The sequence below is a fragment of the Oncorhynchus tshawytscha genome, linkage group LG04 (genome assembly GCF_018296145.1).
Source record: "Oncorhynchus tshawytscha isolate Ot180627B linkage group LG04, Otsh_v2.0, whole genome shotgun sequence".
NCBI classification, from domain to species: Eukaryota; Metazoa; Chordata; class Actinopteri; order Salmoniformes; family Salmonidae; genus Oncorhynchus; species Oncorhynchus tshawytscha.
This window is the reverse complement of record NC_056432.1, coordinates 4,307,022-4,334,983: the sequence shown is the minus strand read 5'-3', so window position 1 is coordinate 4,334,983 and position 27,962 is coordinate 4,307,022. Positions and strand designations below refer to the sequence as shown.

At 40.4% G+C, this 27,962-nt stretch overlaps 1 protein-coding gene across 2 annotated transcripts; it reads right to left on the bottom strand.

Moving 5' to 3' along the window:
• si:dkey-193c22.1 (probable isoprenylcysteine alpha-carbonyl methylesterase ICME) lies at positions 1 to 23,039 on the bottom strand. Of its 2 annotated transcripts, XM_042320235.1 has the most exons (10): positions 22,691 to 23,039; positions 15,251 to 15,356; positions 13,734 to 13,883; positions 12,056 to 12,146; positions 11,953 to 11,982; positions 6,940 to 7,152; positions 6,731 to 6,814; positions 5,852 to 5,993; positions 3,488 to 3,650; positions 1 to 1,698 (listed from the first exon to the last, which is right to left on the bottom strand). In XM_042320235.1, coding segments are annotated over exons 2-10 (1,119 nt in total). In that variant the 5' UTR covers positions 15,253 to 15,356; positions 22,691 to 23,039; the 3' UTR covers positions 1 to 1,454. The 2 variants fall into 2 exon arrangements, with proteins under 2 accessions (XP_042176169.1, XP_042176168.1); XM_042320234.1 differs by lacking the exon at positions 11,953 to 11,982 and having other exon boundaries at positions 12,023 to 12,146.
• Between the last annotated feature and the right edge of the window lie 4,923 nt (positions 23,040 to 27,962).

Genomic DNA, 27,962 nt, shown 5'->3' with positions numbered 1-27,962 from the left:
TTGCTTGCTGTTTGGGGTTATAGGCTGGGTTTCTGTACAGCACTTTGAGATATCAGCTGATGTACGAAGGGCTATATAAATAAATTTGATTTGATGTGCCCTGGTTTGACCATATTAATGCAGCAGATTATCAGTAGAAAATATACAATAGAACTGCTATCAGTCTCTGTCCCAACCGTACCCTATTCCCTATGTAGTGCACTGCCCATAGGACTCTGATCAAATGTAGTGCACCAAGTAGGGAATAGGGGGCCATTCAGGGTTCCACATGGTACACATAATACTGGCTATATAAGGGCGTGGCCAAACTGATCCGTGGAGAACGGAAACAGAGTTAGAAGGGATTCATTTTGGTCCGTGCAGAGTGTGTCTGATTGGCCAACGTCTCCATCGACCAATCAAAAAGTTAAACTCATCTGAAACTTTTCTGTCCATGAAAATGGATGGGACGTTGATGGTGGACGTTGACGGTACGACTCCCATTGGAAATCATGGCTACGTCATATAACGATATTTCTATAAAGGCTGAGTCTGGATATTACTGTATACTGGGCCCTCTAGGATAGCTCACAGGCATCCTAGATAAACCAATATTCTCATACACCAGACTTACTGTAGGTCAAATATGTCAAATGCATGTTTAGTTTGCCTGGTATCTCTCCTTCATCAGATCCAGCAGCTATTATATTAAAATATCATTCAGTCTGTTTACGATCAGGGAATTATCATACAAATCATTCAGTCTGTTTACGATCAGGGAATTATCATACAAATCATTCAGTCTGTTTACAATCAGGGTACTATCATAAATATCATTCAGTCTGTTTACAATCAGGGTACTATCATAAATATCATTCAGTCTGTTTACAATCGCAGGAACTATCATCAATCACACAGTAAAACACCAGAGGAAGAAGAGGAATCATTACTGAGATTAAAACAGAGCGATAAAACTGCTAAATGTTTTTAAGTCAAAAAGGTTCAATCCTGTAAGTTCAAGGTATCATAATAATGCACTGAAAAAGATGTAAACGAAGAATTGCGGCACATCATGAATGAATGAATGAATGGATAATGTATTGAAGTTAAGATGAATGAATTAATGGATGGATAATGTATTGAAGTTAAGATGAATGAATGGATGGATAATGTATTGAAGTTAAGATGAATGAATGGATGGATAATGTATTGAAGTTAAGATGAATGAATTAATGGATGGATAATGTATTGAAGTTAAGATGAATGAATGGATGGATAATGTATTGAAGTTAAGATGAATGAATGAATGGATAATGTATTGAAGTTAAGATGAATGAATGAATGGATAATGTATTGAAGTTAAGATGAATGAATGAATGGATAATGTATTGAAGTTAAGATGAATGAATGGATGGATAATGTATTGAAGTTAAGTTGGTTTCCTTGTTGTGCAGAAGACCGGTCTAGAAGAACGCTCAGCAGTGACAGACCTGACCTATGAACTTGCTGTACTCCTGTTTGATGCAGCTGTACACTGTGTTGTAGAAGTGCCTGTCTGTCGCCATGAGATCGGTGACAATCTCGGTGTGGTCCATTTTAGGCATGAGGTACAGGGACACCTTGATCGAGAGGGAGGTGAGCAGCTCAGAGAACCTCTGGGAAGATTCCACCGGAACTATGATGTCACTCGTTCCGTGCAGCAAGCAGAAAGGTGGCAATCTGTTAGAACAGGGAAAGAAAAAAAGAAAAAAGTTGAGATATTACACCGAGTATACAAAACATTAAGAACACCTGCTCTTCCCATGACATATACTGACCAGGTGGATCCAGGTGAACGCTATGATCCCTTATTGAAATCACTTGTTAAATCCACTTCAAATCAGTGTAGATGAAGGGGAGGAGACAGGTTAAATAAGGATTTTTTTAAGCCTTGAGACAATTGAGACATGGATTGTGTATGTGTGTCATTCAGAGGGTGAATGGGAAAGACTAAATATGCCTTTGAACGGGGTTTAGTCGTAGGTGCCAGTTTGTGTCAACAAATGCACCGCTGCTTGGTTTGTCACGCTCAACAGTATCCCGTGTGTATCAAGAAGGGTCCACCACCCACCCATTTTTTTGCAAATACCTTATTTACATAAGTATTCAGACCCTTTGCTATGGGACTCGAATTTGAGCTCAGGTGTATCCTGTTTCCATTGATCATCCTTGAGTTGTTTCAACAACTTGATTGGAGTCCACCTGTGGTAAATTCAATTGATTGGATATGATTTGGAAAGACACACACTTGTCTATACAAGCTCCCACAGTTGACTGTGCATGTCAGAGAAAAAACCAAGCTATGAGGTCGAAGGAATTGTCTGTAGAGGTCTGAGACAGGATTATTTCGAGGCACAGATCTGGGGAAGAGTAACAAAAAATTTCTGCAACATTGAAGGTCCCCAAGAACACAGAGGCCTCCATCATTCTTAAATGGAAGAAGTTTGGAACCACCAACACTCTTCCTAGAGCTGACCACCTGGCAAAGTACAGAGAGGTCCTTGATGAATACCTGCTCCAGAGCACTCAGGACCTCAGACTGGGGGTGAAGGTTCCAACAGCACAACAACCCCAAGCACACAGCCAAGACAATGCACGTGTGGCTTCGGGACAAGTCTCTGAATGTCCTTGTGTGCCCATCTTGAACCCGATCGAACATCTCTGGGTAGAGATCTGAAAATCGCTGTGCAGCAATGCTCCCCATCCAACCTGACAGAGCTTGAGAGGATCTGCAGAGAATAATGGGAGAAACTCTCCAAATACAGGTGTGCCAAGCTTGTAGCGTCATACACAAGAAGACTCGAGGCTGTAATCCCTGCAAACGTGCTTCAACAAAGTACTGAGTAAAGGGTCTGAATATTTATGTAAATGTGATATTTCAGTTTTTTGTTTTTAATAAATTTAATCCATTTCAATCCATTTCTAAAAACTTGTTTTTGCTTTGTCATTATGGTGTATTGTGTGTAGACTGATGAGAGAAAATTAACAATTGAATCAATTTTAGAATAAGTCTGTAACATAACAAAATGTGGGGAAAAAATCAAGTGGTCTGAATACTTTCCGAATGCACTGTAATCCTGCACAGTACAGTACAGCACCACCGCCTGAGTAGGTCAGCCATATTGAATGCACTGTATATAAGGCCACTCTGCAGAATGGGGGGAAGAACGAAAATAATGATTTCTAAAAAACAAATAAAGGTAGACTAAATGCTAGAAAGTCATATTTCCTCTTGTCGTTCCCCTAATAAGTCATATTTCCTCTTGTCGTTCCCCTAATAAGTCATATTTCCTCTTGACGTTCCCCTAATAAGTCATATTTCCTCTTGTCGTTCCCCTAATAAGTCATATTTCCGTTCCCCTATTTGTTCTTCAACAGTGTAATTTAAACACAAAGTATCATCAGAACCCAGATGAGATAGTATCAACTTTATGGTCAATTTCAGTACAACACTGCAACACCCGCATACCTTTTCAGTTGCTCCTCGCTGAATTCCTTCAGTAGGTGTGTGGGTGAATAATAAGGGAAGTTCTCTAGTCCATTCATGGCTTTGTGCATCGTAGAGACATACTCCACAGCTCTCATCTGTTCATGCTCGTAGTGGTCCATTATGTTGTAGACTCCACTTAAACCTGTACAGACAACAAAACACCATGTCAGAAACAAAAGTCACGGAACTTTAATTTATCTTAATTTATTTATATATATCTTCATTTAATTTTCAACGCTATAGAATAATAGTGAAGACATCAGAAGTATTAGATAACACATATGGAATCATGTAGTAACCAAAAAAAGTGTTAAACAAATCAAAATATATTTTATATTTGAGATTCTTCTAAGTAGCCATCCTTTGCCTTGATGACAGCTTTGAACACTCTTGGCATTCTCTCAAGCAGCTTCATGAGGTATGTGAAAAGTTCATTTGTGGATTTTTTTTCTTCCCTTGATGCGTTTGAGCCAAACAATCGTGCTGTGACAAGGTGTAACGATGTGTGCCGAGTCGGGATCAAGTTCAGGGAGTGTTTTAATAAATAAACATAACACAAAAACAGAATCCGTGGCTGGATGGCGGCTTTCACGACAAAACTGGCAAGGCCGAAACACAGCATTTAACCATGGAAAGAGGTCTGGGCTGAATATAAACCGTGTAGTTACAAGCAAAATGTCGTCAGGAGATGTATCTGGCACGGTCTACAGGAAATCAAGGACTACAAAAAGAAAACCAGCCACGTCACGGACACCGACGTCTTGCTTCCAGACAAACTAAACACCTTCTTTGCCCGCTTTCAGGATAAAACAGTGCCACCGTCGCGGCCCGCTAACTAGGACTGCGCCCCCCTCTCCTTCTCCATGGCCGACGTGACATTCAAACGTGTTAACTCTCGCAAGGCTGCCGGCCCAGACAGCATCCCTAGCTGCGTCCTCTGAGAATGCGCAAACCAGCTGGCTGGTGTGTTTACGGACATATTCAATCGCTCTCTATCCCAGTCTGTTGTCCCCACATTCTTCAAGATGGCCACCATTGTTCCTGTTCCCAAGAAAGCTAAGATAACTGAACTAAATGACTACCGCTCCATAGCACTCACTTCTGTCATCTTGAAGTGCTTTGAGAGACTAGTCAAGGATCATATCAACTCCACCTTACCGGCCACCCTAGTTTGCATACCGCCCCAACAGGTTCACAGACGACGCAATCGCCATCATACTGCACACTGCCCTGTTCCATCTGGACAAGAGGAATACCTATGTAAGAGTGCTGTTCATTGACTACAGCTCAGCATTCAACACCACATAACCCTCCAAGCTCAACATCAAGCTGGAGGCCCTGGGTCTCAACCTCGCCATGTGAAATTGGGTCCTGGACTTTCTGACGGGCCGTCCTCAGGTGGTGAAGGTAGGAAACAACATCTCCACTTCGCTGACCCTCAACAGTGGGGCCACACAAGGGTGTGCGCTCAGCCCCGTCCTGTACTCCCTGTTCACCCACGGCTGCGTGGCCATGTACGCCTCCAACTCAATCATCAAGTTTGCAGACGACACAACAGTAGTGGGCTTGATTACCAAGGTGAAGCTGGTTGAGAGAAATGCCAAGAGTGTACAAAGCTGTCATCAAGGCAAAGGGTGGCTACTTTGAAGAATCTAAAATCTAAAATATATTTTGATTTGCTTAACACATTTTTGTTTACTAGATGATTCCATATGTGTTATTTAATAGTTTTGATGCCTTCAATATTATTCTATAATGTAGAAAATAGTAAAAATAAAGAAAAACCCTTGAATGGGTAGGTGTGTCCAAACATTTGACTGGTACTGTGTGTGTATTAAATATATATATATATCTATAAACCACATATTGACCTGTATATATATATATATATATATATATATAAAACAAACTTTATACATCCAATTAGGTCAATTGAGTGATTATATTGTATGTTTATAAAGATCTATAAACATGTTATAGACATATATGCCATGTTATAAACATATAAGCTATGCAATAAAAATCTATAAACCACATATTGACCTGTAACTATAAACCACATATTGACCTGTATCTATAAACCACATATTGACCTGTAACTATAAACCACATATTGACCTGTATCTATAAACCACATATTGACCTGTAACTATAAACCACATATTGACCTGTATCTATAAACCACATATTGACCTGTAACTATAAACCACATATTGACCTGTATCTATAAACCACATATTGACCTGTAACTATAAACCACATATTGACCTGTAACTATAAACCACATATTGACCTGTATCTATAAACCACATATTGACCTGTAACTATAAACCACATATTGACCTGTAACTCCTCTGATTGCCATGGTGATCTCTGTCTGCTTCTTGGCTTCTATAAAGAGCTCGTCTCGTCCCTCGACCATGAACAGCACGGTTAGAGCTGCTAGGTGGGCCCCAGCGGAGTGGCCCATTAACACAATGTTATCCTGCACAGACAACATAGTGGATATCAATACCTGTTAACTGTTTATTACCCACTTTACAAACTAAAAATGAACAGTTTATGAACGACTAACACAATGTTATCCTGCACATACCCTTTGTTGGCAATGACAGAGGTCAAACGTTTTCTGTAAATACCAGCAACAGTGTGTGAAAACCTTGTGAAGACTTACAGAAAACGTTTGACCTCTGTCATTGCCAACAAAGGGTATGTAACAAAGTATTGAGATAAACTTTTGTTATTGACCAAATACTTACTTTCCACCATAATTTGCAAATAAACTCATTAAAAATCCTACAATGTGATTTTCTGGATTTTTTTTTCTAATTTTGTCTGTCATAGTTGAAGTGTACCTATGATGAAAATTACAGGCCTCTCTCATCTTTTTAAGTGGGAGAACTTGCACAATTGGTGGCTGACTAAATACTTTTTTGCCCTACTGTATTAACTTACAGGTTAGTGTTTATTAACCTTATAAAGGGTATTTTAACACTATAATGTCCTGTGAATAGACAACAGACACAGGAGGGTGTCTATAAACATTGCATTTATGAATAATCTTCAGTTAAGGGCCTTATAAAAACGTAACATCCCATTGACGTCAATGTATCAAATTGAAAATGCCGAATAAATAAGTTTGAATAGGCCTCTGTGATACACACCAGCGTGTTACACTGTAATTGTGAAACCTGAATTCATCTACTTGTTTGCATCGCTTACTTTGTCAAAGTTGAACTTATGGCCGTTCTCCCTCGCCCAAACGAGACAGTCGGCGATATCTTGAACCATACACAAAACATTACCCTGGAAAGAAGATTAAAGTCAAATTCAATGTGTACGCTCGCTCACTGAATATGACAGCGACTGTGTCCTTTAAATGGTTTTGTTTTGTTTCAGCTCTATTGTTATGGTCGTGGAGGGAGTCTTACCTTTGGATATGTGCAATAGTCCGGACAGATCACCGTTGCGCTGAGCTCCTTAGCCATCTGCATGGCCAGTAGACAGTATATGGACCTCTCCCCTGAACCCCAGCCTCCCCCGTATATAAACACTACCACGGGCACCTGCTCACTGCCTGGCTGGGCCACTGTGGGAGAATAGTACAAGTCCAGCCGGTTGCTACGACGACCAAACGTGATGCCCTTAAGAAAGACGAGAGGAGGGGGAAGAAGAAGAAGCAGTGACGCTTTCACATTCAGTTATCATGAGGTACATAGCTCCTATTATCACCACAGTCAGCTCCTATTATCACCACAGTCAGCTCCTATTATCACCACAGTCAGCTCCTATTATCACCACAGTCAGCTCCTATTATCACCACAGTCAGCTCCTATTATCACCACAGTCAGCTCCTATTATCACCACAGTCAGCTCCTATTATCACCACAGTCAGCTCCTATTATCACCACAGTCAGCTCCTATTATCACCACAGTCAGCTCCTATTATCACCACAGTCAGCTCCTATTATCACTACAGTCAGCTCCTATTATCACCACAGTCAGCTCCTATTATCACCACAGTCAGCTCCTATTATCACCACAGTCAGCTCCTATTATCACCACAGTCAGCTCCTATTATCACCACAGTCAGCTCCTATTATCACCACAGTCAGCTCCTATTATCACCACAGTCAGCTCCTATTATCACCACAGTCAGCTCCTATTATCACCACAGTCAGCTCCTATTATCACCACAGTCAGCTCCTAGTCAGCTCCTATTATCACCACAGTCAGCTCCTATTATCACCACAGTCAGCTCCTATTATCACCACAGTCAGCTCCTATTATCACTACAGTCAGCTCCTATTATCACCACAGTCAGCTCCTATTATCACCACAGTCAGCTCCTATTATCACCACAGTCAGCTCATTATCACTACAGTCAGCTCCTATTATCACCACAGTCAGCAGCTCCTATTATCACCACAGTCAGCTCAGCAGCTCCTATTATCACTACAGTCAGCTCCTATTATCACCACAGTCAGCTCCTAATATCACTACAGTCAGCTCCTATTATCACCACAGTCAGCTCCTATTATCACCACAGTCAGCTCCTATTATCACTACAGTCAGCTCCTATTATCACCACAGTCAGCTCCTAATATCACTACAGTCAGCTCCTATCACCACAGTCAGCTCCTATTATCACCACAGTCAGCTCCTATTATCACTACAGTCAGCTCCTATTATCACCACAGTCAGCTCCTATTATCACCACAGTCAGCTCCTATTATCACCACAGTCAGCTCCTATTATCACCACAGTCAGCTCCTATTATCACCACAGTCAGCTCCTATTATCACCACAGTCAGCTCCTATTATCACCACAGTCAGCTCCTATTATCACCACAGTCAGCTCCTATTATCACCACAGTCAGCTCCTATTATCACCACAGTCAGCTCCTATTATCACCACAGTCAGCTCCTATTATCACCACAGTCAGCTCCTATTATCACCACAGTCAGCTCCTAATATCACTATCACTCCTACAGTCAGCTCCTATTATCACCACAGTCAGCTCCTAATATCACTACAGTCAGCTCCTAATATCACTACAGTCAGCTCCTATTATCACCACAGTCAGCTCCTAATATCACTACAGTCAGCTCCTAATATCACTACAGTCAGCTCCTAATATCACTACAGTGAGCTCCTAATATCACTACAGTCAGCTCCTAATATCACCACAGTCAGCTCCTAATATCACTACAGTCAGCTCCTAATATCACTACAGTCAGCTCCTAATATCACCACAGTCAGCTCCTAATATCACTACAGTCAGCTCCTAATATCACTTCAGCTCCTATTATCACCACAGTCAGCTCCTAATATCACTACAGTCAGCTCCTATTATCACCACAGTCAGCTCCTAATATCACTACAGTCAGCTCCTAATATCACTACAGTCAGCTCCTATTATCACCACAGTCAGCTCCTAATATCACCACAGTCAGCTCCTATTATCACTACAGTCAGCTCCTATTATCACCACAGTCAGCTCCTATTATCACCACAGTCAGCTCCTATTATCACCACAGTCAGCTCCTATTATCACCACAGTCAGCTCCTAATATCACTACAGTCAGCTCCTAATATCACTACAGCTCTGCATAATCAGAAAAGAAATGACTATAATCATCCTCTACCACTATTCCTGGAGAAAATATTTTTTGAAAACCTCAGAATAAAAGATTTATAAACTCAGCAAAAAAAGAAACGTCCCTTTTTCAGGGCCCTGTCTTTAATTAGATAATTAGTCAAATTAGTACAAATCCAAATAACTTCACAGATCTTCATTGTAAAGGGTTTAAACACTGTTTCCCATGCTTGGGTAAATGAACCATAAACAATAATTGGACATACACCTGTGGAACGGTCGTTAAGACACTAACAGTTTACAGACGGTAGGCAACTAAGGTCACAGTTATGAAAACATAGGACACTAAAGAGGACTTTCTACTGACTCTGAAAAACACCAAAAAAAGATCCTCTTGGTCCCTGCTCATCTGTGTGAATGTGCAAGGAGGCATGAGGACTGCAGATGTGTCCAGGGCAATAAATTGCAATGTCCATACAGTGAGACTCCTAAGACAACACTACAGGGAGACAGGATGGACAGCTGATCGTCCTCGCAGTGGCAGACCACGTGTAACAACACCTGCACAGGATCGGTACATCCAACCATCACACCTGCGGGACAGGTACAGGATGGTACCAACAACTGCCCGAGTAACACCAGGAACGAACAATCCCTCCATCAGTGCTCAGACTGTCCACAATAGGCTGAGAGAGGCTGGACTGAGGGCTTGTAGACCTGTTGTAAGGCAGATCCTCACTAGACATCACTGGCAACAACGTCGCCTATGGGCACAAACCCACCGTCGCTGGACCAGACAGGACTGGCAAAAAGTGCTCTTTACTGATGAGTTGCGGTTTTATCTCACCAGGGATGATGGTCGGATTCACGTTTATCGTCGAAGGAATGAGCTTTACACCGAGGTCTGAACTCTGGTGCGGGATCGATTTGGAGGTGGAGGGTCCGTCATGGTCTGGGGCGGTGTGTCACATCATCGTCGGACTGGGCTTGTTGTCATTGCAGGCAATCTCAAAGCTGTGCGTTACAGGGAAGACATCCTCCTCCCTCATGTGGTACCCTTCCTGCAGGGTCATCCTGACATGACAATGCCACCAGCCATACTGCTCATTCTGTGCGTGATTTCCTGCAAGACAGGAATGTCAGTGTTCTGTCATGGCCAGCAAAGAGCCCAGATCTCAATCACATTAAGCACGCCTGGGAACTGTTGGATCAGAGGGTGAGGGCTAGGGCCATTCCCCCAGAAATGTCTGGGAACTTGCAGGTGCCTTGGTGGAAGAATGGGGTAATATCTCCCAGAAGAACTGGCAAATCTGGTGCAGTCCATGAGGAGGAGATGCACTGCAGTACTTAATGCAGCTGGTGGCCACACCAGATACTGACTTAATTTTGATTTTGACCCCCCCCCTTTGTTCAGGGACACATTATTCCATTTCTGTTAGTCACATGTCTGTGGAACTTGTTCAGTTTATGTCTCAGTTGTTGAATCTTGTTATGTACATACAAATATTTACACATGTTAAGTTTGCTGAAAATAAACGCAGTTGACAGTGAGAGGACGTTTCTTTTTTTGCTGATTTTGTGATACCAGTGAATCTTTTATTTTTAATTTTACCCCTTTTCCTCCCCAATTTCGTGGCATCCAATTAGTATTTACAGTCTTGTCCTATCGCTGCAACTCCCCTACGGACTAGGGAGAGGCAAAGGTCGAGAGCCATGCGTCCTCCGAAACACGACCCTGCCAAGCCGTACTGCTTCTTGACACACTGCTTGCTTAACCCGGAAGCCAGCCGCACCAATGTGTGAAACACCGTCCAGCTGGTGCCCGTTCCGCCAAAAGGAATCACGACTGGCCAAACCCTCCGCTAACCCGGACGATGCTGGGCCAAACCCTCCCCTAACCCGGACGACGCTGGGCCAAACCCTCCGCTAACCCGGACGACGCTGGGCCAAACCCTCCGCTAACCCGGAAGACGCTGGGCCAAACCCTCCTAACCCGGACGACGCTGGGCCAAACCCTCCGCTAACCCGGACGACGCTGGGCCAAACCCTCCCCTAACCCGGACGACGCTGGGGCAAACCCTCCCCTAACTCAGACGACGCAGGGGCAATTCTGCACCGCCTCATGGGTCTCTCGGTCACGGGTCTGTAGTGACGCCTGTGCCACACGGGAGGACTAACTAACCTGGTTTTCTACATTAGCTTTTCATAATGTTTGTGGTTTCCTACATTACCTTTTCATAATGCTTGTTGTTTTCTACATTGCCTTTTCATAATGATTGTTGTTTTCTACATTACCTTTTCATAATGCTTGTGGTTTTCTACATTACCTTTTCATAATGCTTGTGGTTTTCTACATTACCTTTTCATAATGCTTGTGGTTTTCTACATTGCCTTTTCATAATGCTTGTGGTTTTCTACATGACCTTTTCATAATGCTTGTGGTTTTCTACATGACCTTTTCATACTGTTTGTGGTTTTCTACATTACCTTTTCATAATGCTTGTGGTTTTCTACATTACCTTTTCATAATGCTTGTGGTTTTCTACATGACCTTTTCATAATGCTTGTGGTTTTCTACATTACCTTTTCATAATGCTTGTGGTTTTCTACATTACCTTTTCATAATGCTTGTGGTTTTCTACATGACCTTTTCATAATGCTTGTGGTTTTCCTTTTTCATAATGCTTGTGGTTTTCTACATTACCTTTTCATAATGATTGTTTTCTACATGGTTTTTTTCTACATGACCTTTTCATAATGCTTGTGGTTTTCTACATTACCTTTTCATAATGTTTGTGGTTTTCTACATTGCCTTTTCATAATGCTTGTGGTTTTCTACATTACCTTTTCATAATGCTTGTGGTTTTCTACATTTTTCATACCTTTTCATACTGTTTGTGGTTTTCTACATTACCTTTTCATAATGCTTGTGGTTTTCATTACATTGCTTGTACCAGGACTTCCACTGGAAGTAGAGTTTTCCGTACTGGAAGTATTTCAGCATCTCCAGCACAGCTCTAGTCAGACAGTATATCCTCCTGGGGAGAGGAAGGCACACACACACACACACACACACACACACACACACACACACACACACACAGACACACACACACACACAGACACAGACACAGACACAGACACACACACACACACACACACACACACACACAGACACACACAGACACAGACACAGACACAGACACACACACACACACACACACACACACACACACAGACAAACAGACAGACAGACAGACACAGACACACACAAACACAGTGTTTTATGAGAAGAGTTCATCTCAGAACCAAGAATAAATATTAGTCCCGCTTTCCAGACTCATGGAGACTATAAATATCTGAACCTCAGAACTGTTCTGAGTCCCAAATGGCACCCTATTCCCTAGTGCACTACTTTAGACCAGGGCCCATAGGGAATAGGATGCACTACTTTAGACCATGGTCTATAGGGAATAGGGTTCACTACTTTAGACCAGGGTCTATAGGGAATAGGGTGCACTACTTTAGACCAGGGCCCATAGGGAATAGGGTGCACTACTTTAGACCAGGGCCCATAGGGAATAGAGTGCACTACTTTAGACCAGGGCCCATAGGGAATAGGGTGCGCTACTTTAGACCAGGGCCCATAGGGAATAGGGTGCACTACTTTAGACCAGGGCCCATAGGGAATAGGGTGCACTACTTTAGACCAGGGCCCATAGGGAATAGGGTGCACTACTTTAGACCAGGGCCCATAGGGAATAGGGTGCACTACTTTAGACCAGGGCCTATAGGGAATAGGGTGCACTACTTTAGACCAGGACCTATAGGGAATAGGGTGCACTACTTTAGACCAGGGTCTATAGGGAATAGGGTGCACTACTTTAGACCAGGGCCTATAGGGAATAGGGTGCACTACTTTAGACCAGGGTCTATAGGGAATAGGGTGCACTACTTTAGACCAGGGCCCATAGGGAATAGGGTGCACTACTTTAGACCAGGGTCTATAGGGAATAGGGTGCACTACTTTAGACCAGGGCCTATAGGGAATAGGGTGCACTACTTTAGACCAGGGCCCATAGGGAATAGGGTGCACTACTTTAGACCAGGGCCCATAGGGAATAGGGTGCACTACTTTAGACCAGGGCCCATAGGGAATAGGGTGCACTACTTTAGACCAGGACCTATAGGGAATAGGGTGCACTACTTTAGACCAGGGTCTATAGGGAATAGGGTGCACTACTTTAGACCAGGGTCCATAGGGAATAGGGTGCACTACTTTAGACCAGGGCCTGTAGGGAATAGGGTGCACTACTTCAGACCAGGACCTATAGGGAATAGGGTGCACTACTTTAGACCAGGGTCTATAGGGAATAGGGCGCACTACTTTAGACCAGGGCCCATAGGGAATAGGGTGCACTACTTTAGACCAGGGCCCATAGGGAATAGGGTGCACTACTTTAAACCAGGGTCTATAGGGAATAGGGTGCACTACTTTAGACCAGGGCCCATAGGGAATAGGGTGCCATTTGGGAGAGTAGTGCACTATATAGAAAATAGGGAGGCATTTGGAAAGCACACAATATATTAGCCTAGACAAGATTAGAGATGGAACGTTATGTTACCTTGGCTTCAGCGCCTCAATGTACTTTTTATAGCCAGGCTTGTTCGGCCAACCATACATCCACTGGGCCACGAGAGAGATGGAGTAGGGGATGCCCACTAACAGGGCCCCTGCAGCCATGGGTAGAGACACATTGTACTTCAGTCCAATCCTAGAGGAAAGAGAGAGAGAGCGAGAGAGAGAGAGAGCGAGAGAGAGCGAGAGAGAGAGAGAGCGAGAAAGAGAGCGAGAGAGAGAGAAAGAGAGCGAGAGCAAGAACGAGAGAGAGCGAGAGCGAGAGAAAGAGAGAACGAGAGAGAGAATGAGAGAGAAAGAGAGAGAGAGAGAGAGAGAGAATGAGAGAGAAAGAGAGAGAGAGAGAGAGAGAGTGAGCCAGAGAACGAGAGAGAGAAAGAGAGAATGCGAGAGAGAGCAAGAGAGAGAGCGAGAGAGAGAGAACGAGAGAGAGAAAAAGAGAGAGAGAGAGAAAGGGCAATCAGCAAGTCACAGTTGAGAATAGTCTTAAGGACGTTACATAGCACTGGTATTGTAGATATGCAAATAAAATGCTTAGTATGATTTTCATATTATGGAAGAATTTGCAATCTGCTGAAAAATAGTAAAATAGTAGGACAGTTGTATTCAAGCATGCAAATGAAGAGTTTCTTTCCAAAACGCTATATATCCATTTTATTAAGAAGTGTTGATAAATTAGCTGTAAATGTTTAAAGAACTTAAGAAAGAGATTGGTGTTTTTTCATTATCTAATAATCATGGTATGAGGTTGTTGAATAACAGACATGTTTACGTTTAAAATATATCACTTGATGGTTTCATTTCAGAGAGATAAATAATAATGTTTTCTGCTAAATATCCACCTCACTCTCAGATAAATCATTAGTACTGCTAGGTTTTACACAGTAATAATATATATCATCCTCACTCTCAGAGAAATCAGTAGTACAGCTAGGTTTTACACAGTAATAATATATATCATCCTCACTCTCAGAGAAATCAGTAGTACAGCTAGGTTTTACACAGTAATAATATATATCATCCTCACTCTCAGAGAAATCAGTAGTACAGCTAGGTTTTACACAGTAATAATATATATCCTCCTCACTCTCAGAGAAATCAGTAGTACAGCTAGGTTTTACACAGTAATAATATATATCCTCCTCACTCTCAGAGAAATCAGTAGTAACACATAATGAATAAGAATTTGTTCTTAACTGACTTGCTTACTTAAATAAAAATAAATAAATAGCATGTACATGTTTAGTCATTTAGTAGATGCTCTTATCCAGAGTGACTTACAGTTAGTGCCTTCATCTGAAGATAGCTAGCTGAGACAACCACAGTCAAATATAAAGTATACAGACATTTCATTCAATCTATGAATAAAACAATCTGAGAACAGTAATATGCTACACACACGAAGGTACCCACAAGCAAAAAAAAATGCTTTTTTTTTTTTAAATGTGAAAAATAGGGTTTGAAAATAAACTCTTCCATGTTATTTTTGAGTATGCTACTCACATGTTTACTGATCCAAATTGAAGAGATGTATCTCTGAAACTGGTTCTGGAACTGGTTCTGGTTCTAGAATTGGTTCTGGAACTGGTTCTGGTTCTAGAACTGGTGCCTAGATGAGAAAAGGGAAGATGGACAGAACATGTTAGTTACAACATTAGACCTAAATCATCCGTAGCTGATCAAAACAACAAAAGGTCCAGATCTAGGATCATAACTAGTTAATTATCTGAAGCAGGTGTGTCGGTGCCCAGATTGGAACATAAACATGCACCTCAAGCTCTCCAGGACTGAAGTTGAAGACCCCTGGCTGCTCCAATAAGTTGAGGCAGACTGGTAAACATGCACCTCAAGCTCTCCAGGACTGAAGTTGAAGACCCCTGGCTGCTCCAATAAGTTGAGGCAGACTGGTAAACATGCACCTCAAGCTCTCCAGGACTGAAGTTGAAGAACCCTGGCTGCTCCAATAAGCTGAGGCAGACTGGTAAACATGCACCTCAAGCTCTCCAGGACTGAAATTGAAGAACCCTGGCTGCTCCAATAAGCTGAGGCAGACTGGTAAACATGCACCTCAAGCTCTCCAGGACTGAAGTTGAAGACCCCTGGCTGCTCCAATAAGCTGAGGCAGACTGGTAAACATGCACCTCAAGCTCTCCAGGACTGAAGTTGAAGACCCCTGGCTGCTCCAATAAGCTGAGGCAGACTGGTAAACATGCACCTCAAGCTCTCCAGGACTGAAGTTGAAGAACCCTGGCTGCTCCAATAAACTGAGGCAGACTGGTAACATGCACCTCAAGCTCTCCAGGACTGAAGTTGAAGACCCATGGCTGCTCCAATAAGCTGAGGCAGACTGGTAAACATGCACCTCAAGCTCTCCAGGACTGAAGTTGAAGACCCCTGGCTGCTCCAATAAGCTGAGGCAGACTGGTAAACATGCACCTCAAGCTCTCCAGGACTGAAGTTGAAGAACCCTGGCTGCTCCAATAAGCTGAGGCAGACTGGTAAACATGCACCTCAAGCTCTCCAGGACTGAAGTTGAAGAACCCTGGCTGCTCCAATAAGCTGAGGCAGACTGGTAAACATGCACCTCAAGCTCTCCAGGACTGAAGTTGAAGAACCCTGGCTGCTCCAATAAGCTGAGGCAGACTGGTAAGTTTCCTGTTCCAACATTCTACCATGCAATTAGTTCTGACAGTGCAAAATTCCATGTTCCATTCCCCTATGATAGGTTATCTGTAGGCTAGATCTGGGTCAAGGTGCCCTGGACCAGAGCTTGTCTATCTTCAGATTGTCATAGCAACTAAATACAAAAAAAGAAAAGGTCCACGCTGGGATGTATTTTTTGTTGCATTGACAGTTGCTTAAACATATTGTTCATTTTTGTATTACTTCCTACACATGGCTTTGGCAACCATGGCAACAAACCTTTCAAGCCAATAAAGTTTTTATGCTAAATACGGTATTTTAATGCAACATAATACCATAGTGCTGACCATGTGCTGAGTGCTGAAGCTAGACCAGGAATTACCAGGTGCTGAAGCTAGACCAGGCATTACCAGGTGCTGAGTGCTGAAGCTAGACCAGGCATTACCAGTGGCTGAGTGCTGAAGCTAGACCAGGCATTACCAGGTGCTGAGTGCTGAAGCTAGACCAGGCATTACCAGTGGCTGAGTGCTGAAGCTAGACCAGGCATTACCATGTGCTGAGTGCTGAAGCTAGACCAGGCATTACCAGTGGCTGAGTGCTGAAGCTAGACCAGGCATTACCAGGTGCTGAGTGCTGAAGGCATTACCAGGTGCTGAAGCTAGACCAGGCATTACCAGGCTGAAGATAGACCAGGCATTACCAGGTGCTGAAGCTAGACCAGGCATTACCAGTGGCTGAGTGCTGAAGCTAGACCAGGCATTACCAGGTGCTGGGTGACTGGCATTACCAGGTGCTGGACCAGGCATCACAAAGTGCTGAGTACTGACCAGGCATTACCAGGTGCTGAAGCTAGACCAGGCATTACCAGGTGCTGAAGCTAGACCAGGCATTACCATGTGCTGAGTACTGACACTGGACCAGGCATTACCAGGTGCTGAGTACTGACGCTGGACCAGGCATCACAAAGTGCTGAGTACTGACACTGGACCAGGCATTACCAGGTGCTGAGTGCTGAAGCTAGACCAAGCATTACCAGGTGCTGAGTACTGACGCTAGACCAGGCATTACCAGGTGCTGAAGCTAGACCAGGCATTACCAGGTGCTGAAGCTAGACCAGGCATTACCAGGTGCTGAAGTAGACCAGGCATTACCAGGTGCTGACCAGGCATTACCAGGTGCTGAGTAGACCAGGCTGGACCAGGCATTACCAGGTGCTGAGTGCTGAAGCTAGACCAGGCATTACCAGGTGCTGAAGCTAGACCAGGCATTACCAGGTGCTGAGTACTGAACTGGACCAGGCATTACCAGGTGCTGAGTACTGACGCTGGACCAGGCATTACCAGGTGCTGAAGCTAGACCAGGCATTACCAGGTGCTGAAGATAGACCAGGCATTACCAGGTGCTGAAGCTAGACCAGGCATTACCAGGTGCTGAAGCTAGACCAGGCATTACCAGGTGCTGAAGATAGACCAGGCATTACCAGGTGCTGAAGCTAGAGCGGCATATGGAAATGAACTCCATGCTCAATTGCTATTGCTACAACTTCTACTGGAAGGTTGACGAAGAGGCATTACTACAGAATTTCCAAGTGGGCAAGGATATTGGCAATTTAATCAAAGCCTATTGGATGACAACTTGTTTTTAACTAGGACAGAAGAATTGACTGACTTTTTCCGACATAACATAGGTACAGCAGAGCCCGTTATTGTATGGGACACTTTTAAAATGTGCTTTTAGAGGCCATACAATTCAGTACTCTAAACCAAAAGCAATTTAGGTCAAAAGAGTCCATATTATCAAATGAAATGGAAGGACTACCAATGAATGCACCAAATAATTTTTGAATCTTCGACATAGAAATGCTACCAAAAATAATTTACTGAAACTTGTTACAAATGATGGAGTCACGCATGATTCACCAAATGATATTTAGAAAGAGGAAGTAAAGTACTTTAAGCATGTTTTGGTTTCAGTCTCCTCCATCTCCTCTAACAGAAGATAATTGTATGGATGTTTTTTCTATTAATAATGCCAAATGAACATCTGAACAGAAAGACTCATGTGAAGGTAAATTACAGAGGAGGAACTGCTTGATGGAATTGGGGCCTTTAAGTCTGGGAAAACTCCAGGGCTGGATGACATACCAGTGGAGGTATACCAAACTCCAGGGCTGGATGGCATACCAGTGGAGGTAGACCAAACTCCAGGGCTGGATGGCATACCAGTAGAGGTATACCAAACTCCAGGGCTGGATGGCATACCAGTGGAGGTATACCAAACTCCAGGGCTGAATGGTATACCAGTGGAAGTATACCAAACCATTTTTACTGTACTCAAAGGACCATTATTAGCATGTTTTAACCACTCCTATATAAATGGTAGATTATCCAATATCAACAAGAAGGACTGATTTCATTATTACTGAAACAGGATCCAAGTGGTAAATATAAAGATCCAGTCCCCTTACACTTCAGTGTTGTGATGCAAAAATTCTAGCAAAATGCATGCACACTGTACATCGATTTTTCTATTGTGACTGTATGTTTGTTTATTCCATGTGTAACTCTGTGTTGTTGTTTTTGTCGCACTGCTTTGCTTTATCTTGGCCAGGTAGCAGTTGTAAATGAGAACTTGTTCTCAACTGGCCTACCTGGTTAAATAAAGGTGAAATAAAATAAAAAATAAAATAGCGCACAGAATTAAAAAGGTATTGTTGGATATTATTCATCCAAATCAGACAAGTTTTTTTTTACATGGACGATACATTGGAGATAATATAAGACAAGTACTGGAAACAATGGAACACTATGAAAAATCTGGGAAACCAGGCCTGGTATTCATAGCTTACTTTGAAAAGGCTTTTGTAAAGTACGACCAGAATATATATACATAAATATTTAAAAACAAAGGTGTCATTGTGCATTGATTGATTCATGTTTTATAAACTAGTAATAATAAAAATAAATAATAAAAATAAATATAGTAATAATAATAATAATAATAGTAATAATAAATAATAAAATATATAATAATAATAATAATAATAATAATAGTAATAATAATAATAATATATAGATATAGATATATATATAGATATATAATATTAATAATAATAATAGTAATAATAATAATAATAAAAAATAAATAAAAATAATAATAAAATTAATAATAATATTAATAATAGTATTAATAATAGTAATAATAATAATAATAATAATAGTAATAATAATAATAAAATAAAATTAATAATAATAATAATAATAGTAATAATAATAAAAAATAAAAAAAAATAAAAAAAAATAATAATAATAGTAATAATAGCAATAATAATAATAATAATGATAATAATAATAATGATAGTAATAATAATAGTAATAATAATAATAGTAATAATAATAATATTAATAATAATAATATTAATTATAATAATAACAATAATAATAATAATAATAACAATAATAATAATAATGATAATCTAGACACTTTTTCTAACCTCTCTGGATTATATCCAAATTACTTATTGGATTATTCTTACTTAATAATTACTTATTTATTTACTTATTACTTATTTATTACTTATTATTACTCAAATCTACAACTTTTACATTACCGTGTAGTCAACCAATAAAATAGTCTGACGGTGATGTGGACATGCTCAGTATACATATCCCAAAAATAAACAAATGATTTTTCACTACAATACATTTTTATATAAAGTTAGCAAATATAGATACGATTTTGCTACCATGGAAAGGGAAATACCTGTCTATTTGTTGAAAAATCACCCTGATTAACTCTTTAGTCATATCCCAGTTTACCCTGATTAACTCTTTAGTCATATCCCAGTTTACCCTGATTAACTCTTTAGTCGTATCCCACTTTACCCTGATTAACTCTTTAGTCATATCCCAGTTTACCCTGATTAACTCTTTAGTCATTTCCCAGTTTACCTATTGTCTTATGGTCTTGCCTACACCTAGCGACCAGTTTTTTAAAATGATATGAGCAAATAATATTCCATTTTATTTCGAACGGCAAGACAGACAAAATTAAAGGGCCGTATTTATATAATGAATATGAATCCGGAGGGCAGAAATGATTAAATATTAAAGCATTAGACCTCTCGCTAAAGGCATCAGTCATACAAAAGTTATACTTAAATCCGAACTGGTTCTCTAGCAGATTAGTAAAAATGTCTCATTCCATGTTCAAGAAAGGCCTTTTTCACTTTATTCAGATTATAACCTCTAACTTTCGGTTATTTGAAAATGAAATAATCTCTAAAATATCGCTACAGAGGGTAGTGTGTACGGCCCAGTATATCACTGGGGCCAAGCTTCCATCCTTCCACAACCTATATACTAGGCGGTGCAGAGGAAGGCCCAAAAAATTGACCAAGACTCCAATCATCCACTTTTCTCTCTTATACCACACAACAAGCGGTACCGGAACGCCAAGCTGCTTAACAGCTTCTACCACCCCTTTTTTTTACACTGCTGCTCCTCGCTGTTTATTATCTATGCATAGTCACTTTACTCCTACCTACATGTACAGATTACCTCGACTGACCTGTACCCCCGCACATTAACTCGGTACCGGTTCCCCCTGTATATACAGTTGAAGTCAGAATTCACATACACCTTAGCCAAATACATTTAAACTCAGTTTTTCACAATTCCTGACATTTAATCCTGGTAAAAATTCACTTTATTTTAAGAATGTGAAATGTCAGAATAATAGGAGAGAGAATGATTTATTTCAGCTTTAATTTCTTTCATTACATCCCCAGTGGGTCAGAAGTTTACATACACTCAAATAGTATTTTGGTAGCATTGCCTTTAAATTGTTTAACTTCGGTCAAATGTTTCGGGTAGCCTTCCACAAGCTTCCCACAAGTAGGTGGGTGAATTTTGGCCCATTCCTCCTGACAGAGCTGGTGTAACTGAGGCAGGTTTGTAGGCCTCCTTGCTCGTACACACTTTTCAGTTCTGCCCACAGATTTTCTATGGGATTGAGGTTAGGGCTTTGTGATGGCCACTCCAATACCTTGACTTTGTTGTCCTTAAGCCATTTTGCCACAACTTTGGAAGTTTGCTTGGGGTCATTGTCCATTTGGAAGAACCATTTGCGACCAAGCTTTAACTTCCTGATTGATGTCAGGAATGGTGTGCTTCCAAATGAACCAGACTTGCGGAGGTCTACAATTTATTTTCTGAGGTCTTGGCTGATTTCTTTTGAATTCCCATGATGTCAAGCAAAGAGGCACTGAATTTGAAGGTAGTTCTTGAAATACATCCACAGGTACACCTCCAATTGACTCAAATGATGTCAGTCAGCCTATCAGAAGCTTCTAAAGCCATGACATACTTTTCTAGAATTTTCCAAGCTGTTTAAAGGCACAGTCAATTTAGTGTATGTTAACTTCTGACCCACTGGAATTGTGATACAGTGAATTATAAGTGAAATAATCTGTCTGTAAACAAGTGTTGGAAACATTACTTGTGTCATGCACAAAGTAGATGTCCTAACCGACTTGCCAAAACTATAGTTTGTTAACAAGAAATTTGTGGAGTGCTTGAAAAATTAGTTTTAATGACTCCAACCTAACACGGAACCCAAAGCGTCTGCGCGTCTGCGTCTGCGCGTCTTTTCACCCCCTACACCAAACGCAATCACCGCACGCAGGTTAAAATATCAAAACAAACTGAACCAATGACAATTTGGGGACAGGTCGAAAAGCATGGTTAAGGGCTTGTAAGTAAGCATTTCACAGTCAGGTCTACCTGTTGTATTCGGGGTGTGTTGTGACACGAAGTTTGATTTGAAATAGATGGGAGGAGGGGTTGAGGGTAGCTGAAGGATGGGAGTAAAAACAAACAAAAGATAACTAATGTAAAATAGATTGTGTCCGTAAAACGTATATTGTATGTATAAGCTGGAAGTAGAAAGCTAAGTATTGTTGTTCATTAGTTTACTCCAATTAGGGAAGGGCCGGTAGGGTTTGTGGAAAATAATAAAGGAAAATATATTAAAAAAGATGTGTGTGATACATATATATATAAATAAATATGTATTTTACATGTATATGTGTGTACGTATGTATGAATGTGTAATGTTTTGTATATATATATATATATACAGAAAAATATATGGAGAATTGGAAATGATGCAGACAATTACTTTGATGGAATCTACAATCTATCTACAATTGTAAAGATGATCTACCCCTAAACAGGAGATGTAAAATATACATAAGCACCTGTTATATCGGATTGTTTTGCATCTCTAGAAACGACTTACCGTTTAGACGGGGTAGGCTACAATGTTTCTTCGTAAACCTATTCCTGCAGGAATTAAAGGTTTGGTGGTTGTATGTAAAAATGTTCAAAGATAAGAAAATATTTTCGGTCTAAATCCCGAATGAAATGTCAGCTATGAAAGCATCCAGGCTCCGGAAAATGGTCCCAAATATGTCGCAATTAATGTCGTATTCCTATACTTGCTATTTCGTGATCTTAAGTATTATCTTGTCGTTCCAGGTTTTGGAAAGGTACGTCTTGTTCGAACATAAAAAATGCCGATTTTACAACAATAGGGTGGCGGTATTGAGATATCCGAGGCTGCCCTAAAGTAGGAACATCGAACCGGGTCTACTGTACACCACATTCTTCTTTTCCATTGGTTTATTTCTTAGAAGGCGGGACTACTGGTTACCGTACATTGATGTTTGATTGGCTATGTGAGTTATCATTTTGCACACTGTTTTTTTTTTCTTTAAAAAAAAAGATATATTTATAGGTCAATATTCTCATCTACAATACATAATCGATTTATGAATATTTGGATAGGTCTTGAATAATTATAAAACAGTATGAAGAATATGAATAGAATATGTTTACAGAACAGCTGATATTCAGCCAATGAAAACAAGCAGAATATACGTTTTTTTGGGGATGGACATTGGGACTGGACTTTCAAGTTTTACTGTCATGTGCACAAGTACAGTGAACTGCCTTTCTTGCATGCTCTTGTAACGGATGTGAAACCGCTAGCTTAGTTAGCGGTGGTGCGCGCTAAATAGTGTTTCAATCGGTGACGTCACTCGCTCTGAGACCTTGAAGTAGTAGTTCCACTCGCTCTGCAAGGGCCCCGTGGCTTTTGTGGAGCGATGGGTAACGATGCTTCGTGGGGGTGACTGTTGTTGATGGGTGCAGAGGGTCCCTGGTTCGCGCCCGTGTATGGGCTAGGGGACGGTCTAAAGTTATACTGTTACACTCTTTCTAACAATGCAGCACTCAATATCAGTAGTAGCTAGTATGCAAAAAAAGTAACGTGGAACAAAAACACACGAGAAATAAGAAGAACACGAGACAAACATTAAACTGCATTATTGTGAGCTGTGTTTGACTTTCAAGCCTTTACCAAGGCTCCCTGTGATTCCCCCAGGGAAAATACCCTACCCCACAACTCACCCGTGTGGCATGGTTCGGTGGAAGAAAGATGTGCTAGGAGTAAACCCTCCAGCCCTATAGCAGGCCCTAAATCATAGCTTAGTGCACTACCTCATAGCTTAGTGCACTAACTCTGCCATGGCTCCAAGGACAAAGCCTATGGGAAAATGAATGGAGTTTTTGAGTTAAATGCTGAAAAACAAAGTCTGGGTTAAACACAGGTTTAGGATATCTTAAACATTTTGTTATTTTGAGATACTCTTCAGCTAATTTAACTTTTTCTGAATTTTGAAGCATTTATGTACTTAAAAAAACAACATATAAACACATAAATCACATAAAGGCCTCATAATTCATAAAGGTCATGTGAACTGACTGAAATTATCTGATATTTTCTCCATTAATTTCCCCCATAAGGATGGCTGAAAGAACCTAGGTAACTAATTTCTGGGTTTTAGGACTTCAAACTGGCGAGCTCTATAGATGCCGCGTTTACGTAAAAGTCGGAACTAGGAAACTGGGACATTTTCGACTTGGTAAATGGTTGTAGTTAATCACATGTCTCGTTCAACGAATTAGCGAGTTTCCTAATCCGACTAGTATGTGAACGCTGTACGGGTACCACAGTATGCCTCATAATACCCATAAAACCTAGCGGTCAAATACAGAAATGGTTCCAATCGTTTTTCTACCATTCATTTTTCCCATAGGGGATTTGAGAAACACCTCATATAGGCTGTGTTTCTTATAGGCTTACCCTGGCGTGACGTTTTGATAATCATGTAAATTTATCTCGGACAAGGTGACTTTTGTCAATATATTTACTTATATTCCCCGCTCAAAACATTTTTTTTAAAAATGAAATGCTAATCAGCTGCTAATGTGGCTATCATGTAGAACTACAAATGCCTCAAGCTTCATAACGCTCACCAGGGTCATGATGATCTGTGACTGCCGAATCGAGGTGAAGGTAAGAATCTCTGCATTAACTATTTAATGTTCGCTACATTTAGTAATTAATAAATTGGCAAAATTGGTAAATTTGTTTAAATTTACAATTCTTGGTCCTCCTGAGTGGCGCAGTGGTCTAAGGCACTGCATTGCAGTGCTAGCTGTGCCACTAGAGATTCTGGGTTCAAGCCAAGGCTCTGTCGCAGCCGGCCGCGACTGGGAGGCCCATGGGGCAGCGCACAATTGGCCCAGCGTCGTCCGGGTTAGGGAGGGTTTGGCCGGCAGGGAGATCCTTGTCTCATCGCGCACTAGCGACTCCTGTGGCGGGCCGGGCGCAGTACATGCTGACACTGTCGCCAGGTGTACGGTGTTTCCTCTGACACATTGGTGCTTCCGGGTTGGATGTGCTTTGTGTCAAGAAGCAGTGCGGCTTGGCTTCGTTGGGTTGTGTTTCGAAGGATGCATGGCTCTCGACCTTCGCCTCTCCCGAGTCCGTATGGGAGTTGCAGCAATGAGACAAGACTGTAACTACCAATTGGATACCATGAAATTGGAGAGAAAGAAGGGGTGGAACATTTTTTTAAATTATGTACAATTCTGTGATTGTACATTCTATCTTGGCCAATTTTACACAATCCCTGTTATCTAGGTAACTAACTCATGGTTAGCTAGTTAGCAACATTAGCATGGCTAGACTCTGTCTATTTGTCTAGTCATTTAAATGCATGAGAAATTCATAAAAACAAGTTTAGCTTTCATAAACCAACAGTCTAGCTAGCTAACTTAACTAGCTAGCTAACTTAACTAGCTTGCTAACTTAACTAGCTAGCTAACTTAACTAGCTTGCTAACTTAACTAGCTTGCTAACCTAACTTAACTAGCTTGCTGACTTAACTAGCTAACTAACTTAACTAGCTAGCTAACGTAACTAGCTTGCTAACTTAACTAGCTAGCTAACTTATATGGTGAAGCTAGGCGTTCTTGATAATGTTTGTGTCTGAGGAGTGGGTAGTGTACTGTTTCAATATGCTTTGTGTTGTAGTCACGACAGTCAAAGATATATAGTTAGTTAAGCAAACTTTACTAGGTTGTCAACCAGCATAAACTAATTAATAATAGGCTTTCCGTTTTCTGTGTAACATCAATATTGCTACATCTACGACTTGACTTGTAGCTATCTGTATTATTTTGTATATTTAACTCGGCAAGCCAGTTAAGAACAAATTCTTATTTACAAAGACGACCTAGGAAAAGTGGGTTAACTGTCTTGTTCAGGGGCAAAAAGGACAGATTTTTACATAGTTAGCTCAAGGATCAAGCAACCTTTCAGTTACTGGTCCAACGATCTAACCACTAAGCCTACCGGGATTTTTGAGATGCTTTAGAGATGGACTGATTAGCATCTCTTGAGTCAGCAGTACTCTACTGCAGTGAGACATCGATCTGTTTGCCGTTACCCTCTGGACAACAGATCATTAGTATAGCTACTATAATGACAAAGTGAAAACATATCTTTTTAGAAATTTTAGCAAAGTTATTGAAAATTAAATACAGAAATATTTGATTTTCATAAGTATTCAGACCCCTGAGTCAATACATGTTAGAAACAACTTTGGCAGCAATTAGAGCTGTAAGTCATTCTGGGTAAATCTGGAAGAAATTTGCGCACCTGGATTGTACAATATTAGTGAAAAAATGCTAATTAGCATCAGTGTAGACATCATGCAAAACTACAAATCCCTGCAAGCTACTGCACCTCACTTCTAGCTGACACCTTTGCTAACAGGTATTGTATCAATTTAAAACTCGCAATAGACAGTTCACAGAATTGTCCATTTAAAGAAATGTTGCCATTTTATTCATTACTACATTATTACATTACATTTAGCTAACATTATGTAACAGTATAACTTTAGTCCGTCCCCTCGCCGATACCCGGGCTCGAACCAGGGACCCTCTGCACACATCAACAACTGACAACCACGAAGCATCGTTACCCATCGCTCCACAAAAACACAGCCCTTGCAGAGCAAAGGGGGAACCACTACTTCAAGGTCTCAGAGCGAGTGAAGTCACCGATTGAAACGCTATTAGCGCGCACCACCGCTGACTAGCTAGCCATTTCACATCCGTTACAATTACATAGATAATCCAGAGCACAGGCAGCTGGTGGAACTTTAATTGGGGAGGATGGGTTTTATAGTAATGGTTGGAAAGAATAAATGGAATGGTTTGACAGTGTTTGACTCCATTCACTCCATTCCAGCCATGATTGTGAGCGGTCCTCCCCTCAGCAGCCCCCTGTGACCCAGAGATTTGTTTTTACCTTTGCCTCGATTTGGCAGTATCTTCCAGATCATCATGGCATTTGGAGTTCTTTATGATAGCCACATTAGCAGCTAATTAGCATAAAAATACAGGAAAATATATTGATAAAAGTCTCCTTGTCTTTAAGAGAGATTTACACGGTCTTCAATACGTCACACCAGGGTAAGCCTACACAAAACACAGCCATTATTGTATGTGTTTCTAAAGTCCCCTACAGGGGAAAAAACAATGGTGGAAAAACGATTGGAGCATTTCCCTGTTTGACCGCTAGATTATATATATTATATTATTGTACATTTAGTTATATAAATATATTATATTATTCCAAGGACATTTAGTTATATATATATATATTATAGTATTGTACACTTAGTTATATATATATATATATATTATATTATTATTGTACATTTAGTTATATATATATATTATATATTTATTTATGTACATTTATTTATATATATATATATATATATATATTTTATTATTATACATTTAGTTATATATATATATATTATACCAAGGACATTTAGTTATATATATATATATTATATTATTGTACATTTAGTTATATATATATAAATATATATATATATTATAATATTGTACATTTAGTTATATATATACATTATATTATTGTACATTTAGTTATATATATATATATATTATATTATTGTACATTTAGTTATATATATATATTATATTATTGTACATTTAGTTATATATATATATATATATTACTGTACATTTAGTTATATATATTATATTATTGTACATTTAGTTTTATATATATATATATATTATATTATTGTACATTTAGTTATATATATATATATATTATA